Genomic DNA, 18,547 nt, shown 5'->3' on the forward strand with positions numbered 1-18,547 from the left:
TTTTTTTTTTTAAATGTTGGAGTCAATTTCCATTCCAGTGCAACTTTTTGAAGTCAGAAGCGGGTTTGCAGCAGTTAAGATTATCAGAAATGTGCACAAATGGTTTTTAACATGCATCCATGATTCTTACTGGCAGCATAAGGGTACAAGATGTGAGAGTACTACAGAATGAAGGAGAATCTGGAGGTACTCAGAAGTATCTCCATCAGATTAGTTAATAGGATAGATAGTGTCAGACAGAGATCAGACAAGCCAGCTCTGTTCTAAGTGATGACACGGAAACATATTTTAACACTGCATTCCCTTGAATTGCACAATGCTTTAATGTAACAACAGTTTCTGTCCTATCTGTTCTGTCCATTCATCTTGTCATCCTTTCATCCCTCTGACCATTACAGTTTTAGAGGCATTAAGTTTCAATCTACAACATATTTATCAAGTAACATTTATCCCATGCAGAATCAAACTATCTGTAAAAATGACAAAAATAAAAATGATTGTTTAAAGGAATCTATGATACTGATAAAAAATGTATTATGGGAGTTTATTTAGGATGTATTGGAAGCTGCATGTTGAAAAACAGCTGTAAAGCAAGTGTCTCTGTTTTAATATGAAGTGATCCCAGAGGACAGTATTTATGATGAAAAGTGACCCTGAATAGACAGAGCAGAGGAACATCAGTGGAGATACCAAAAACACCAGGAAGAACTTATAAAAGTAGACTATTGAGCCATTAGGCAGAGTGCTGGAGTGTAGTACCTGTCAACCTCTATCTTGAGTCAAGATAGCAGCCAGCTGGTAGAAGCCAATGTGTAAAGCTGAGCTGCTGCTAAAGGTGCCCTAATGATGATAGCTTCAATATGAGACCTTTTCTCTGAGGTGACAAATACCTCTGCACACCATACCTTCACAGAACTCTGTTCCTCACACTTGAGAAACCCAACCACTGACATTTATTGGTCGGGAGCTCTGGCTGCGTTGCAGAGCGTGAGAATAACTACCGTTACTAAGAACAATAAATGCCTCTCACAGGCCTGATTTATGTCGTCTGCTCAAGGTAGAAGGAGGGAAATTAGACAGGAGGAAATTGTGACAAGAGTGTGACCCCACAAAAACCAAACCGATTAATTTCAGGGGGAGGACAGAAAGACTTTTATTTCCAATTCACAGCTGTAACAAAAAAAAAAAAAACCTGCGGCCATTCTCATAGGCTCCGTTATGGAATGTGTGAAAGACGTACGGTGGACGTAGCGTGAGTATGTGTGTTTGCTGAAGAGCAAAATAATAGCATCTCTCAAGTCTATCCTACTGCTGTGATTTTGTTGCTATTACTATAAATCAGCGGGCATTGAATAGCTAGTCATAAACCTGTCATCAAGATGATACCGACTGCTGACGCTTTTCAGTGCTTATTATGCTAACACTGTCCAAGATCTCAGAGGGAGCGCACAGACATGAACAAAGATATACACAGAACAGGCATCAGCAAGTCTGAAGCAACATTGTAACAGTTGCTTCACAAAACTGCAACTTTCATCTCATCTTTATCTGTTAGCTCACAAGCTTCACACACACACACCTGCAGGACCAACATGTATGTTTGGGTTTTGTGTGTCTCCTGTTTTTGAGGTAGGCCGGGTTGCTGGGAACAGGTTGATAAGAGTTATTTGCTAATGGGCCCTATGAATGTGGACAGGGAGACCACACGGCCATGAGATCCTATGGAGCATGACGAAGAATGGAAATTAACAGTCCAAACGGGATGCCCCCTGGGAATATACTGCATAGCAATGGTTAAACTTGAAAGAGAAACTTGTATCTGATAAGCACCGGAATGTGTGAAAATTCAACAAATGAAACACTTGCCCCAACTGACTCAAAGCTTAGTCACTGGCTTATATGATTCAAACTCAACAGGGCTAATTTTTCTGCCTCACTTTTGTATGTTTTTGGACAGACATGCCAATACAGTCTACAGAGGAGAATTTCAAAATGAAATTTAAGCTGCCATTGATAAAATCATATGTGTCTCTAAAGTGAAAGACGAGATCAGATGAAACAAACACATTGTGGTGCCAATCTAAATATAATCAGACATGAAATCAGCTGCTGTATGAAGCACTATAAACACCTGTCTCGGAGAGTATCCTGTCTGTAATTAATGCAGGGTTTTTTCCGATCAAGCAACAAATGAATGTGTGCAGGCTGATTAGAATAGTTAAACAACAAGCTGGAAGTACAGCAGAGCTCAGCAGCATATGGTTTTTGAGTTATGAGTCTGGGAAAAAACAACAAGACTTCAGCACGGCCCCATTCATCGACGGGATTTCCAATTATCCTTGAATACCTTTTCCCTTTATAACTAGCTAAAGTAATTTTTTCTTCTGTTTCTTAATAAGCACCTGTCCAGTTTGGGAAAAGGCCATGAAAGAGCTGCAGAAGAGCAGAGCAGCGAGTTCTTTTGGCTGCAGACGGAGTGGTGACAGGTAAAGAGGTGGAGGATTAAGTGCCTTTTTTTTTTTTTTTAAGAATTGCAGCACAAAGGAAACTTCTCCTTAAACCCCTCTTAGTGCTCTCTTATTGTGTGTGTGTGTCTGCAGATATGTACAGACTTCATGCTAGTCATGAACAATCCCCACCTCAGGTTAGTGGCTCAGTGAAGAGTCCTGCTCTTTGACCAGACAGTGAACTGGCCTCACAGTAGAGAGAACCTGGGCTGCTCTCAGACACACAACAGTGCTTGTGACAGTACACCCAAGATATACTATATGCAGTCAATGCATTTTGTGAAACTGTCTAGGAACAGGTTTGATTGCCCCATTACAACTGTCAAAATTAACTTTATTATGTTAGTACTTTAGATTTGGTAGCTATCATCTCTGTACAATAAAGTAGGTAAATACTGATGTTCAGCTAATTAGCTGTTAGAGGGACAAAATGAACTAGTAAAGCACTCAGAGAGTGCAGCATTTCACTGAGGCTGTTCATTCATCCATATAAAATGCAGCATTTGTTTATTAGTTAGTGATGACCAGAAATCATGGCAACATAGAATGTGGCCATTTAATATAGATGTTCCCACAAACAAAATGACCTTGCACTGAGCACAGGCGTGTGCTATGCATGTGTACGTTATATATGGATACCAAATCACGTGACCTAAATAGATAGTGGGCGGCAGTAATTGATGGGACTCGGAAACACTCCTATTTAATTAATTGTTCCTTGCATGATTGCCGACGGATACGTCCCGATAAGTCTGCAACAGTGGATTTGTGGTAGGATCACAATCATGTGATCATCAGCAGGCAGCTGATGCAGCGTTCACTTGTTGTCATAGTTACAGTGACAGTGTGACGCTATCTCGCAATGATACAGAAATCTTCAACAAATCCGTGGATCCAGACTATAAGCCCCATCACTGCCAAAATCTAACCAGTTGGTCTTTTTGTCATTTCTGACCTTCCCTGAAAATTTCATCCAAAGCCGTTAATCTGTTCTTGAGTATTGTTGCTAACAGACAAACAGACAGACTGACAGACACGTTTCTTGGCAGAGCAACTGTGTCGCTAAATTAAGGAATGCAGAGATTTCATGTGCTTCATACCCCCCAGAGTACACAGAGATCCCAATATTTTAAGTTGCAGGTACGCAAACAAAAAATCCACCAAATTATTAAGGTGCAAGTACTGTACATCTATGAGCATCTGTATATGTATTCGGGTTCGTGTGTGTGTGTGTATTCACTAGTCCAAGCTTCACTAACACTGGCTTTTCATAAGGCTTTTATTTTACAGCGACCAGCAGTAAAATCCTCCTCAGCTTTTAGGTCTCAGAGACACGAGCTGCAGACTTCACAGGGTTAACTAAGTGACACCACTGCACAAACACTCCTGCTTTAGCGGCCTGGCACAGGCTGCGCAAACCACAGGAATGCCTCTGTATACTGTACATTATGTGTGTACATGTGTGTTTGTGTTGAGTGACTGCGACCCTCTGACTGGCAGCCTGAGTGAGGTTTCCTGTACGTGACAACCTTCTTTACTGTACTATACTGTATTCTAAAATGAACATGTAGTAAAGCACACATACAGTCTACCTGCTGCTGTCAGACAACACTGAAACCTTGACCGAGGTGTTACAAAGTGGAATTTCCTACAACAAAAATCACACGTTGGAGTGACAAATGATAGGTCTCATAAATTTAAGACAAATTATCAACACTATTTCAATAACTGAATTTATAGTGTGACATGTGCAAAATCCATTAGCTTGGTAATAAGCTTGTCTTTAACTTGCCTTCTCTATAACTGGTGACACATTAACAAGAAAAACAGTGTGATATTATAGAGGACATTAATTCTAAGGTTGGTCGAAGCACTTGGTTGAACTGCAGAGAGACGCATGAGTTGAAATATAAAATGTATTCAAAAGGAACCCTGTTAAACCATAAGTAATTCACTGTACCGTTATAAAATGTAAAGTATTCTGGTTAGATGTGAATTTTCTGACTCCAACATGACCGTATTTATATTCAATTCTACTTACAATTAGTAGCTGTAACAAAACTGATTGTGGCTAATCACAAAAGCAGTTGGGGAAGTGGTTGGAAGTAGCTGCATGTGTTTTTACCATTGTATAAAATCGACTTACAAACATAGGATTTGAGACAAACAGCACCACTGGAGATAACAAAATAAGTTGCAGAAGGACCGAATGATTATGTCATGTGATGATAATGTAACACAAGGCTCCTGTATCTTTCATTTCTGTTACCACCTGTGTCTGTTAATGCTGACTCTAGCAATAACATAAGTGGTAATACTACTAATTACGCCTACTGAAAAACCATATTATGCACTTAATGTTGTTAGCTCAACTGTTTGTGGCAGGCCATTTGTTTTCTGCATAGGGGAAAATAGCCTAATAGCACTGTATATTGCTTAAAAGAACAGGAACAGGGGAACACGGTTCAAAAAATAAACCAAAATGACATTTTTAGGGCTGAAACAAATAGTGCTTTCTGTGTAAATTAATCAACGAAACAATTAATAACTCATCATTATACTATGTGTGCTGCAAAAGTACTTAAGATCGGCCCATAAGGGTATACAACATTACAAGCTGATTTGTACATGGTGCTGTGGTGTTAACAGGCACATTTGTACCTGTTGTAGAAGTTTACCTTTCTTCTGCAGCTGTGCCCTTTCCTTCTGTCGCAGGTCTATCTCCCTGCCAAGCGCCTTCCTCTGCCTCTGCAGCTCACTGCGCAGCACAGCTATACGCAGCTGCATGCACTCCCGCTCCTTCTTCTGCTCAGATGGGAGATATGAAGAGAAAACAGAGAGAGGGGATGAGAGAAAATATTTAGTATGTGACCATAGCAGTTTTCTGTGGTTTTTACGCTTTGTAAAGACCCCAAAAGTCCTATTATCTCAATAAAAAACAAGGCATGTTTTTGCAGGTTTATACCACGTCGCTTTGATTTAATACGCATCCCCTAAGCCAACGTTTGCAAATGCTAATCCAAAATCCCCCATGAACATCGAATGACAAGAAAGATACAGGATGATGTGTCTATTCAAAACATCTTGCTGAGGCCTGAGATCACTCTGACTGCTGCAAAGGTTCCGTAATGAGCCCAGTCGTGGGAATGGCTGGCTGCAAGTTAAGTGGTGTGGAGTTCCGGCTTTTAGCATTCAAGCAGCTGCTCTGATAAGACGTGAGCAGATGAGGGTGGGTGTCAAATGTGGACTGGAGTTCTTTCAGCATCTTTATACCTCTATTGGTCATCTTCATCATCACCCTTTGTATAGCCTATATAATTTACTACAGTAAAGTTATTACAAATCCTATATATTATGCTTTCACTCTTGCATACATTAGCTCATTACTCTGTTACTGCTGTACAAATGGTGTTTGGTTTTCTACATGTAAGTAATCATTTAACCCTTTAAGATTCAGTCAATTCCAGCCGTTTTCAGTACAAAAAATCGCTAATATTCTATTTTTAAATAAAAAAAATTACGAAAAATACGGGGAATATTGGACGCGCATCGGGAGGTGCATTTCCTTGAAAACGACCGATTCGGGGATTTTATACCGACTTCAGGACATGTTTTGGACAAAATAGTTTACTGGCTTGTGTCATCTGATGTAAAAGGTTGGATTATGGCCGTTTTTTGTGGAATCTTTTTTTTTTGTGTGTAATAATAAACCCGGAAATGTGAGTCGCGCTGTGTGCTTTGAAGCCGTGTATAGAGAACGGATGGATGAATATTTGTTTTTGTCGGACAAATGTGTTTTTCTCACCCGCTGTGGTAATCGCATCTGAAAGTGGTTTATACCGGCGGATTCATGAGAATCTAAGCTTTCCATCGGTGTATAGTGTTTGTATAATCGCGTTTGCACCCGTCGGACATTCTTGAAATTCCTATGCAAATTAGTAGGTGTACCGCCGGTGGTACACTGAAGCTTAAAACTTATTTAGTATTTCTTCTTTGAAAACAACCTATGAAACACACACAGACACACACACACACACAGACACACAGACACACAGACACACACACACACCTGTTTTCACTCACACCGATCAGACACAACATTATGACCACCTGCCTAAGATTGTGCTGGTCTCCCGAATGCCACTAAAAACTCCTGTGAACACCTTAGCTCTGTCTTTTTGCCCGGGCCACTCCAACAAATTGGAAAAAGCAAGTACAAAACAAGAAAAGCAACAAACAAAAAAATTAATGAACCCACTCAACACCAAGCAGTTTGAAGGTGTTTCTTTCCTTGCTTTTGCTTCTGTCGCATTTTCACTCACTGTGAGTTTGTGTTTCATTGTAATATAAATTTCTGCATCTCTATGGAAACGTCACAACCATTGCTAGAAGCAGAGAAAACTCAGAATTTTTTTCTGTGTAGCATGACACAATTAAAAGACTATAAATCATAAAAAAAGCGGCAAAGAAGTTGGATTTCTTTGATTATTGAGTTTTCAAAAACATGCAACCAGCAAGAACAGTTGCTACAGATGTTATAATTACTGGAAATGAAACGGCGGCTCTACAAATTAGACACACACACCCAACGCTCTGCACATCACTTCCAGAAAGATATTTCACCATGCTAAATGCATCTTTCAGCAAGCTGTTGACAACTTGGTCATCCATCTATCATTTTGGAGACTTGCTACATTCATTTTATTGCTCTAGTATATTTTATTTTCCTTCAGTGTCTCTAATTTCTTTCCGTATGAGATGCTCTCTGCTATAAACAGCCTGTAGTTCAGCCAAAAAGTCTGTGGATATTTGTCATGTGACTGATGGTCAATGCTAAGTCAATGAGTCAAGCTGCACAGAAAAACAGAATTTTAGTTTGTTTTTTTGGTGCAAATTTTTTTATTTTTGGTAAATTTCTAAATAACAAATGTTGCATCATTAAATTTTAATAACACATCATTAGCTTAGATTTGGTCATTTTTTCTACTGAATTACTCTTTTCTATGATTAGTTTAGGGATTGTCAGATAGTAAAAATCGAACAATTAATCTAGCCTTTTCAGTTTCTTGCTCTGATTATTATTAGTGTAAATTTAGAATTTTAAAACAATTACATACCTTTCAATTCTGCTAGTTGGTTTTGGGGTTCAGCATTTAAGTTTAAAAATGTGAGTTTCTGATACACTACCATTCAAAAGTTTTGTTTGCAAGTTCAAAAGTTTTGGTTGCGAATTCTAAAGTTTTGCTTGCGAATCTGACTGAACCAAATGGGCGGGGCCAACGCTGATGGGAGAGACAAGAGTTCCTATTGGTCGGTTTGGCCTTGCTCCACCGCCAGTCATCGCCGCTCCCCTCTGTGCTGTTGCTGGCTGCTTCCACGCTAGGTAAGTTGGTAGCCGTTTGCGCACAAATTAATCATGCTAAATAATTTAGGCTACAACCGGCGTACATTCGTAACATTAATAATAATTATAAGGCCCGGATAGTGCATGCACGCTGATTAGCATTGTTGTCTCAGCTTGTCCCGGCTTGAGCAGGGTAGCCGGGGACATGGCCACTGTTCTTTGGTCTCAACTCTCTTTTTTGGTTGCAAAACCTTTTCTGATTGATTGAATAAGAAAGAAACAAAATTCTCTCCATATACATTGTGTTAGCTAATGGTGTTGAAAGGCTAACTGATGGTTAGAAAACCCTTGCAGAGTTATGATAGCTCATAAATAAAAGTGTGAGTTTTCATGGAAAACATGAAATTGTGTGGGTGACTCCTAAAATTTTGAACAGTAGTGTATGCTTGTTCTATTTTGTATATTTTAGACAACACAGCAGTGTGTAAACTTTGCCTTTTTCCTTATATATTGTTTTATTACTGTGATATTGTTCTCACAAATGTAAAACTTCAGCAAGGACTCCATTATCTTGGCTTAGCATACAGACTAGAAGCAGGGGAAACAGCTGTTCCCACCTTCAGCCGGAGCAGACATCTAGTCAGGCAGGTGTCAACACAAGGTGTTTTTAAACTGATGCAGACAGTCACATTATCGGTGCGTTATCACAGTGAAGAATGCATTTTTTTGTGGCAACAGAGGAAGTTGAAAGTATGTGTGATGGAAGATTTGAAGGTATAGCTGGAAAAATGTGAATGAAATAACTCAGTAGAGTACAGCTGTGAGAAAAGACTTGCGGTGTTTAGGCCCTGTTCAGCATATTTAAACAAACACCCCACATTAAAACTGTCGCATGCTAGTGTTTAGAAGTACAGAAATCCTCAACCTACATCCAAGTGAAAGACCGCAATAAAGCCGCTGGATTCCTGACAACAGCAGCATCACAGTACACGTCATTATTCAGCGTCTTGCTCTGTCTATGGGATGTCCCTCCATCAGGCTTCATGTCTCTATCTGGCAGAGGGGGACCCTGGGGTGGCTAATCATCTAATGAGCAACAGCACTGGGGATTCATGGACAGATGGATGTTGTTTTGGGATACAGTTGATGAAGGAGACAAATTGGTGGTTAACACAACTACACACTGAAAAATGCTAAGTTGGGACAAACAGGTAGGGCAACTGCAAAATAAGTAAAGACAGACTGAAGGCATAATCTTTGAATACTGTATGGATGATGACTAAGAAACATAAATGCAATATAAGCCAGACGACCAAACATGGAGTTCAATGGAGAATGAGACGGATAATGGAGGCTTGGCAGGGCTTGTTATCCATCCTGTAGTTTGCAAGCAGGGATTGTGATACACTCTCACACATACTTAGATAGTGATCTTAGCCAGGATCAGAAGAAGCGCAGATATGCCTCCGCTTGAAGATTTCTGAGAGCTTTGTGGAGAAAACAGAGAGGGGTATCAGTCACAGAGAGACGACTGATAGAGCCTGCATCTCTCCAATGTGTCGCACCCTGATGCTTGCATGTTAACCACCACTGGCTTTGGCACGAATCGTGAGCCTCCTACACTTTCACTGAGCGGCATAGTTGACAAGTGGGTCACAGCCATTTGATGGTGTGTGTGTGTGTGTGTGTGTGTGTGTGTGTGTGTGAGTGTGCGAGAGAGAGAAAGAGACTGTAACCCACCACCAGGGTCCGTCTGACTCCAACTGAACATCAAACAGCAGTGGGTCAGCTGAGTAAATAAGCAGCAGGCGTGGGGGGGAAGTGTGTTATAACCCAGCAGATTAATAGCTGAGTGTGGGTGAGAGGGTGAAAGGGCCATGCGCTGGGGTTGGTGGCCTCCACTCTGTCCCCCTTTGATCCGTGCTCAACATGACATGCACAGAAGGATAGTACAGAGAGGCAAAACCCTTAGAAGAGCCACACAATGCTCCACTCACTCCAAGCTCCAGGGCTCTCACAAAAAGGTAGAAGACGAGGATTATGTGATTTATTAGCTGATCTGAGCTCTGAAAGGGGCTGTGAGGAATGTTTCAGTGAGGGGGAAATATCAGAGACAACTTTTTGAAAGGGATCCTTTGTGGCAAAAGGAATGGAGCCTCAGTGTTTTTGTGGGAAGGCCATAGTGAAGCTGCTTTAATAGGTAGGGCGAAGGTCTGAGGAAAGGAACAAAAAACGAGGCATATCAAAAGCTGATGGAGAGCTACAGCTGGAAGAGATGTCTACCTAGCTCTCTGAAGAGGCACTCAAAATCTTTAAATTTGGTATCCGTGCAACAGCACATATATACGTTAAAATATCTGAAACTTTGCATGGATCCAAAAACCTTCTCGCAGTTCACAATTTCACCATGTACGCTGTTCAATCCTGTGACCAGAAAAATGCTTTCTAAAAAGGCAACTCTACCTGGAGGACAAAAAGACCGAAGTGTAACAGCCCCAGAGCTTTTATAACAGCAGAAGAGAGGGGATGCTTTTGAAGTGAATGTTTACAGTAAACACAATGTCAAACCTGGGATCAGCGCTGCGTTTTCACAGCTGTGTGGCTGACAATTCCAAAAATGTTAAATATGCTTTCTTGCTTTTGTGGTGGATCCTGGTTGAGGATATGACAGGAGGTGGAAACATAAACAGGGGATTTTCGTTAAAGCGCTATCATTGAAGGTAAGTGGGATATTGCTCTTTCTCCACTTTTCAGTTGAGCTATCTAAACAAACAGATTCGGTGGCTGCCCAAAGGGTTTCATGGCATCTCACGTTGCCTTACGTTACAATTACATCATGGGCTTTAGGTGATACAAGCTCGTAAATCCTGTTAAGTCTTAAACACAATACAGCCTGCCGATGTTTATTCTTAGTGGAGAATCCAGTTGGCCTGTTATCGCTGATCACAACAATTACTGCTCTGTGGTGTTAATTAATGTTCTTACAAAAACCATACATATTTTTGCTATACAATAAGCTGATTAAATGCCAGCAGAAACTAAAATTAAGAAAATAAGCTGCCTAAAGACTGACGCTGAGAAGGTGCTGAGGAGTTGGAATTTGTTGCCGATGGGTGACGGTGCTCACCCGCTCTGTGCAGGTCGCCGTCGTCCTCAGCTTCTCTTCAATCTCCTTCCCAATCTTCTGCACTGTCACTTGGGTCTGTTTGATGGCTCTCTGCGCTGTGTGAAGCCTGCAGAAGGAGAACACAGAGTCACCATCCACATAATTATAACCACATATTGGACCACAAGAACAGCTCAGTGTTGAAACTGTGTTTCCAAGCGACCATTAAAATGACTGGCTGAATAAAAACAGAGTGTCAGAGTCACAAATACGGCAGCAATTCATTGTGTTTAGCTTGGATGTTTACAGTAACTTTTTGAAAGGCACAATAAAAAATTATGATAGTCCCCATGTGGAGAAGCCTCATTGTGTTGTGTGTTTGTTATCCTTTCTTGTTTCTTTTTCTGATCTCCATGGGTTGACCTTTATTGTTCCAGCCTTATGGTTGAGCCTCTCAAACTGCAAAAGTTACTGATGAGCCTTGACATTAAATCAAAAAGGACAAGAACCATATTGAGAACATTCCTAATAAGTCCAATGTTTAGACCAGACAGGTCATATCTGAAACTCCCACAAATATGACATGAAAAGCTTAATCACTATTATTGTCTAATAACCTAACCACAATGCAGTATGAGACCAAACAATGTTCAACAGACCTAAATCCATCCGTCCCAGAGAGCAAACTTTCAAAAGGCTAACTAATCAACTGCACCCACAAATGATGGAGGCGCATTTCTAAACTCCATGTCACTGTCATAAAGTCAGTACACAAATGACAAGCAAGCGCGTTATTTAGACCATCAATCACAAGACCGTGTAACGCCCAGCTATGTTTTCTTCATACCCAGGAAGAAAAAGAAAAAACCCTCTCAGCCAGCAATCCCACATGGTGGAAATGTTTTACACAGCACAGACAAAAAGGGGTAACTGATAATTAGCAAACAAAGTGTCACACTGGTGTTTGATCAACCACTTCTTGCTAACTGTCTCAGTGGCATGAGCAGTGAGCTACACAGTAATGGCTAGCTTTTATTCAGGACGCATACAGAACAACTCTACTGTCTGAACCCTGAATACAGATGTGACTCTCTAATCATTGCATTATTTAAATTCTCATTTAAACTGACACTGACACAAGGTTACAAGGTGAACATGGAAAACTCCCTCGCAGTCTTGGATAAATATGGAAAGCAGTATGAAAAATGCAAATAGAGATTTTGCTTTTTTTTTTTTTTTTTACTGTTACCAATGTTAGGTCCCTTAGTTTCTGACACAACAATTGAATCACTTCAGGATGAGTTCATAGCAAACAAACAGAAATTGGAGACAGTTATTATGGCAGACAGAATGATGGGATTGCGGGTTGGACCATAAGGGTGATGTGAACAGGGTTTTCTCTAGCCATGTGCTTGCTTTGAGTCTTCAAGAAATTGCCTCTTGAGTGGGTTTAGTGGAAGAGGCTCTATTTAACAGGCTTGCAGCTTGATGGGGTCATTTTACAAATCCAAGGGGGCTTTGTCGTTATGAAACTCACAGTCACCGCTGGTTATTATTGCTTCTTCTCTCTGACAACCAACCCAGCAAAAAAAATAAAAAATAAAAAAGGCGATGCAAACAGAACTTTGAGGATTCCTCCTACAGGAAAACCATGTTTGCTACCCACATTTTTTAATCTGTCTGAGGTGACAGTGATAGAAGTTGGAGATAGTCCTTCAGAACATCAGGGTGAAATCTGTTTTGACAGCTTCATCTGTTTAGGTGATTGCGATGGGAGAATCTGATATGGTCTTTTCCCCCAGGTGAAAATAGTTATCTCCTCTCTGCTTTTCACGCATGTCTGCCCCTTTATCATCTCCTGAGTCTTGGCCTAATGCCTGCGCATCACTAGGACCTATAGGCCAGCAGGGAGGAAGGGGGGCTTCCACCACACACCCTCATTAGGGCAAAACTTTCATCGCTCGGAAACTGTCCAGAGAACACTGACACACAAGTAGCAACAACAGCTTTCTTTTTCCAAAGCACAAGATGTACCTGCAACTCTGTCATGGATTTAAGGGAAGTTATGGCTGAGTCTGTGCACTCAGCCCTTGATCCTGATAAACATCACACAAACAATAACATTTGCTCTTTCGACGTGGGACTAGATTTTGAAGGGGTGTCAGATGAAACTTTGGCTTTTGAAACTTCTAGATGTTTTGATAACCAGAAGGCATCTTCAAATCCTAGAATAGAAGCTTTTAAGCAAGGTGAAATTAGAAAATAGTAAATGTTTTTAGTACAATCAAGTAAATGGGAATAAAAAAAGAAGTTATTGCCTTCCAGTGTTTTTCAGTTAGCAGCGTGCCTGGCAGTCTCTCCAGTCAACATCTCTTGTTTTCTGTTCATTTACCTTTACTGATTATCTTGAAATAAATATTTGCCATGGTTTATGTGCCGTGTTGTGTTGCGGTCCAGCATCCGCAATTTTGTAATCAGGGCGCAGAAGCAATCACCAAATACAGATGTGTCATCTGGCTTACAGGGGTAAACATGAGAAACTGATCAGAAGAAGACACCTGAAATCATATTGTTGTTCTTTACACAGAAAATGAGAGGGAAACATCAAGTCTAGCCAATTTTAAGGCCTTATGTCAGTCTATTTTTTTTAACAGAGTAGAAAAAATATTTAATTCACATCACTGCTGTCTGTCTTTAGTCTATGCAGACATCTTCCAAATCCCTCCCCAAATCACTACAGAGCTTCATGTTCCTGAGAAATACTGTAGGATCTAGCAAGCTAGATTGCAATGATTATTTAACTAGCTAAAAACTATTAAACTAATCCATTTGATAATTGCTTATTCGGTTGGCTAACCATCGGTGTCAAAAATTCTCTGCTTCTAGCTTTTTAAATGTGAATATTTTGTGGTTTCTTTATGGTTTTGTCTGACAGTACCCTGAATATCTGAGAGTTGTTGTTAAAACAATACATTTGTCATCTTTGGCTTTGGGAAACACTGATCTATATTTCTTACAAGCTAGCAAACAAGGCATATCAGAAAAAAAATGATTTAAAGTAGGTGACTGATTCAAATGATACAAGGCACAAAAACAATGTTTGCTCAAAGCAGCATTCACCATACAACCTGACTAGCCTCCCACTTCTATGTCACACGCAAGGATAGCCACAGCATTTATCAAACAATACTGGGTCAAAGGAAACAAGTTCACAGACTGATGACTATGCTGAATTCACAGAGCTCGGGGTGAACAGGGCAGTCAATTAACTGATTCAAAACAGCAACTGAAGGATAATATCCCACTACACACCTCTGCCAAGGACAATACAGACAACAAACAGCTCATTGCAGAAGAATGTCAACACATTTAACCACTTGCTAATCACATCGCCTCACCATTGTCTCCATCTACACGGAAAGGAAGATAAGATTACTGGAGTGAGGTTTCTTTGGTGAGCCTGCATCTGCACTTCTACTCCTCCAGGCTGATGTTTTTGTGGGGATCTACAGATCAGTTGCTATAAGCCATGTTTACATGAACTACAACAAAGATGCAGGGAAGCCAAAGAGATCTTGAGAAAAGATGTGTTTGGTCCTGAAAGGGTCAAAAAGGGGTCACGCTTTTAGATAATTAGAGATAATTACAGATCCCCATGATGAGTCATGAGTGGAAGCTCCTTGCCCTTGTCTTACATGAAGAATGTCAAATTGTTAGTCATGGTTACTTGAGCAGCCTGTTATAATAACCAAATGATGAAAAAAAAAAAAATGCAATGGCCATTAGTCAAAGCCTGCTGACTTATGTTTGAGAAGCCAGAACACACAAAGCGAGGATAAAGCTTGGTACTGTAGATTTAAGCTGGGATATAATTTTAGAGGTGGGAGGAATGAACCCTACACAAGCAAGCTGAGATAACACAGGATTACAGTTCTAGGCATGCATCGAAGAGGCTGCAACGCTGTGAGAGAACAAGAAAAACTTCAGCCACTTGAGAGAATGAAAACAGACAAGCTTCGGGGAAAAAAAATCTGATCTCAGAGTGAACAATATGTAAAATAAGGCAAACACTAAATGGAAAAAAACAACCCCACACAATATTCTTATGTTACGCCTATGGTGGTTACTCTGATTCCAGAAGTCCACTGCAGACGTGTGAAATGAAAACTACAGCATCAACATTTATATCCCTGCAACAATTTAAGGCTCAGGCAGCCAGTTTGTTTCTGTAACCTGGTTGCTGCCGTTGAGACTCGCATCCAGCTGCTTGCTTAAAACGGGATCAGAACGGGGTCCGGTGCCTTAGAGCTGTGGCTGCAGCGTCCAAATAGCACGAGAGTAGACCTCAGGGGCGTCCTGCAGGAAAGCATTATCACCTCAACAGTCTCTGGAGGCATGAGAGACCCCCCATAGAGCTTCGCTATCACCGTGCACCGCTTCTGTTGACACATACCGTACATACACACATACTCCACGTCGGAGCATACACAAGCAAATCAGGCAACATGTGGCTTTGATCAAGAAGAAAAGAAAGTTTCCCCTTTAGGCTGCAGGAGTTAGAGACACTGCGTTGAACTGTGAAAGTTCTGCCCCGAGAATGATGCTTACCATGTGCCACATGATCCACTGTTTTATCATTCCGCATCCACAATTTTATGTTGTCATTATAAAGACTATTCGGTGTCTCGAAGTAAGCGCAGAAGTCTGGTTTCAGAGAAAGAACAGAGGAGCCGCTCAAGTATTTCCACTAAGAGACCACTTCAACGTGACATTTAAGAACACATTATGTCTTTGCTACAGAAAACGACCTTCAAACTGAAACCATGACCCACTCAGTCACTCTTTCTGCCTCTCCACTTTGTAAACATCCAGCTAGTCCAATATGTAGCTCAGTGATGGGACCTACGAGCTTCTACAAAGTCCCATCAGGTCATCCTTCCTCTCTTACTGTTCACACATCAAGCCTCGGAGATGGGAAGTTGAGTAACATCCGAACCTGTAATAACAGTGTCTCCAAAGGGGAAAAAGAACAAACACCACTGCTGAACAGCTGGATGATCTTCTTAGCTTTTTTTTTCCTACCCAGACAGAGGCCCGGCTCTATACGTTGTATGGTTGTGGCCTGCCCTCTACCTCCGCTTTTCTGAAAGACACAAGAATTTGCTGATTGATGACCTGCATGCTCCCTCTTCATCTATCCATCTGAGTCATGTTGTGTTTGCTAGCCCACATCACCATGTTCTTCACACAAGCGAAAGATGTTGTCAACTGGAGCCAGGCAGAAAAAGAGACTGTGAATCTGCTGACAAATTACCATCATTAATCAAGATCAGGAGTCTTCAGTGCAGCAGCTCTCATCCTATCCATTAAAGCAATGTGCGGAGAAAGACGCTTTGTACTGGGCCAAGAAAGAGTGGGAAACAGTCGGGTGAGAGTGTCTGACACTGTGGATCTCCCCTGTGGATATGCATCACTGTTCTCAGAGGAGGGGAAAAAGACATTTATTCCAAGAACTAGACAACGGAAGGAGACCACCATTCCTCATGAAGAAAAAGACATGGTGCAACGCCACTAGTGAAATACATAAAGCATAATGTGTGTATCCATGAGCAGTACTCCACTTGAATGCTGTACAAAGTTAACGCATTTTGGAGAATGCAGAGCTCTGACCTTCAGAAACAGAATATATATGGATATGTACCATGGGGGATAATCCCTGCTGCAGTCTACAATATCTAATGAATCATTCCACAGTACATAATCATAAACCATATGCATATGAGTGCACTAAGCCAAAGAAAACCTCTGACAGGGGGGTGAAGAGCTGCAGGCAGAGCAGTGTGAGGAAAAACGGGATCAATGTAAGTGTATTAAACTCCACAGAGTCTGCATGGGTGTGGACAGAAAGAAGAGGATGTGGAAGAAGGCTGCAATAATAGAAGAAACAAGAGCCGACTGCATAAAAGTTATGACTCAAAGTTGGTCTTTATCTCCTGCAAGCTGCTGAGGAGGTAATGATATTCTCCCAAGCAAACATAAAAACATGACCACTTCTAGATCAGGAAGTACTGTTTAAGTTTAGCCAGCTTTGGCAAAACTCCTATTTCTTGACACTGTGAAGGCCTCTGACGCATTTATGACCCCCTTATTTACTTTCCATAGAAGGAAAATGTTAGTGGAAACCTTCATAATGCTCCTAATGACTGGATCCTTATCTTATTTTGGAAGTGTGTAACTAGAACCTTCCCAATATACATTTATTTAGTTAAAACTTGCTGTAATTACGTTGTTGTGTGATTAGGCTTAAGGTAATAGAGGGTTTCCCTCGGGGGAAGCCCTGGTGACTCTGAAAGTAGTGTTTACATTCTACTGCATTTATCTATAAATGGGAAACAACCCGTCTGTGTTTGTCAACAGATGCCAGAGCTTCCTTATGCCTGAAGTTCTTAATTACTGTACCAGGGTTCCCCTTTTTAACAAGCATCTTGCTCAGCAAATCTCTGTCTCCTGCTTGTGGTAGAATATTGTACTACAAACCATTTTCACATCTCAACACTCTCAAGTACTTTAATTCTGCTCCTAATCCAAAGTCCAAGTCTGACCAAATGATGCAGTGTTTGAAATGTTTTATACATTTTTTTTTGTTTCGCTTAAGAAATACAGCATTGACTGCAGGCTTTGTGAGCTTGTATTAAGTTTGAGACCAGCAGAGCGTCCCTGTCTAAAATGTTGGCTTTCTTATGGCACCATCTGCTGGACAGCACATGCTCAAGACAAATATTCACAACACAGTCAGGACATCTCATAACGTGAATTATGGATGAATGTTCTAAAAAAAATAAAACTAAATAAAAGATCCGGGTCATTCCAGAATTGGAGGACATTTTACGTCCCACCCGTTAAATGTCATAAAATCCATGTGTAAAACACTAAAACATGCAGTTGTTGTGTAAATGTACTTGTCCTGAGACCAAATTGAAAATATTTTTAAAATACCAAACAAGTCTGGATTTCCCCCTAAAATGCAGCTTTTCTCTTGTCCCACCATGATGACAGTCAAATTGAATCTCAACTAAAAAAAGGTAAAATTTTAATCTCCTTTTTTCTGGTGTCATTTTTTTCATTGATAGCTCTTTTAATTGTGGGAATATGTTTTTTTTTAAATATACAGAATATTTTAAATAATACTTAGAACCCTGTTAGCATAACCTTTTTAGCTGGTAGAAGAAGAAGAAAACAGTGAATCACATGATGCGCTGGAATTAACATCAGTTTGCCAAAAGAATGGATAGAACAAAGCTTTGTCCTCAATTCTATTTTTCATATTTTCCTAACATTGTCAGTCTTGAGTGAATGCCTCATTCTGCCTCATGTAACCCTGTTAGGCATATTATCAGGATAAGACAAATTCTTTTTATTTTTTTCTTTACTTTTTTCCATCAGTAAGTTTGTCCTCTTGGTCATCAGTAACAGCTAGCTAAATATCTAGCTTCCACTCCTGAGAAAAGGCTAACATTAGCATGGATTAGCAACCTTGTTACTGTGATTAGAAAGGAATACATGGTTAAAAAAAAAAAGAAGAAGAGGAAG

The 18,547-nt window shown here is 40.5% G+C and overlaps 1 protein-coding gene across 1 annotated transcript in view; it reads right to left on the reverse strand.

Moving 5' to 3' along the window:
* uvrag (UV radiation resistance associated gene) overlaps positions 1–18,547 on the reverse strand; it is a 100,606-nt gene that overhangs the window by 72,922 nt on the left and 9,137 nt on the right. Inside the window, 2 exon segments of the mRNA XM_051937475.1 lie at positions 5,186–5,312; positions 10,979–11,084. Of these exon segments, the coding sequence (XP_051793435.1) occupies positions 5,186–5,312; positions 10,979–11,084 (233 nt within the window).

Source organism: Acanthochromis polyacanthus, chromosome 17, assembly GCF_021347895.1.
Source record: "Acanthochromis polyacanthus isolate Apoly-LR-REF ecotype Palm Island chromosome 17, KAUST_Apoly_ChrSc, whole genome shotgun sequence".
NCBI classification, from domain to species: domain Eukaryota; kingdom Metazoa; phylum Chordata; class Actinopteri; family Pomacentridae; genus Acanthochromis; species Acanthochromis polyacanthus.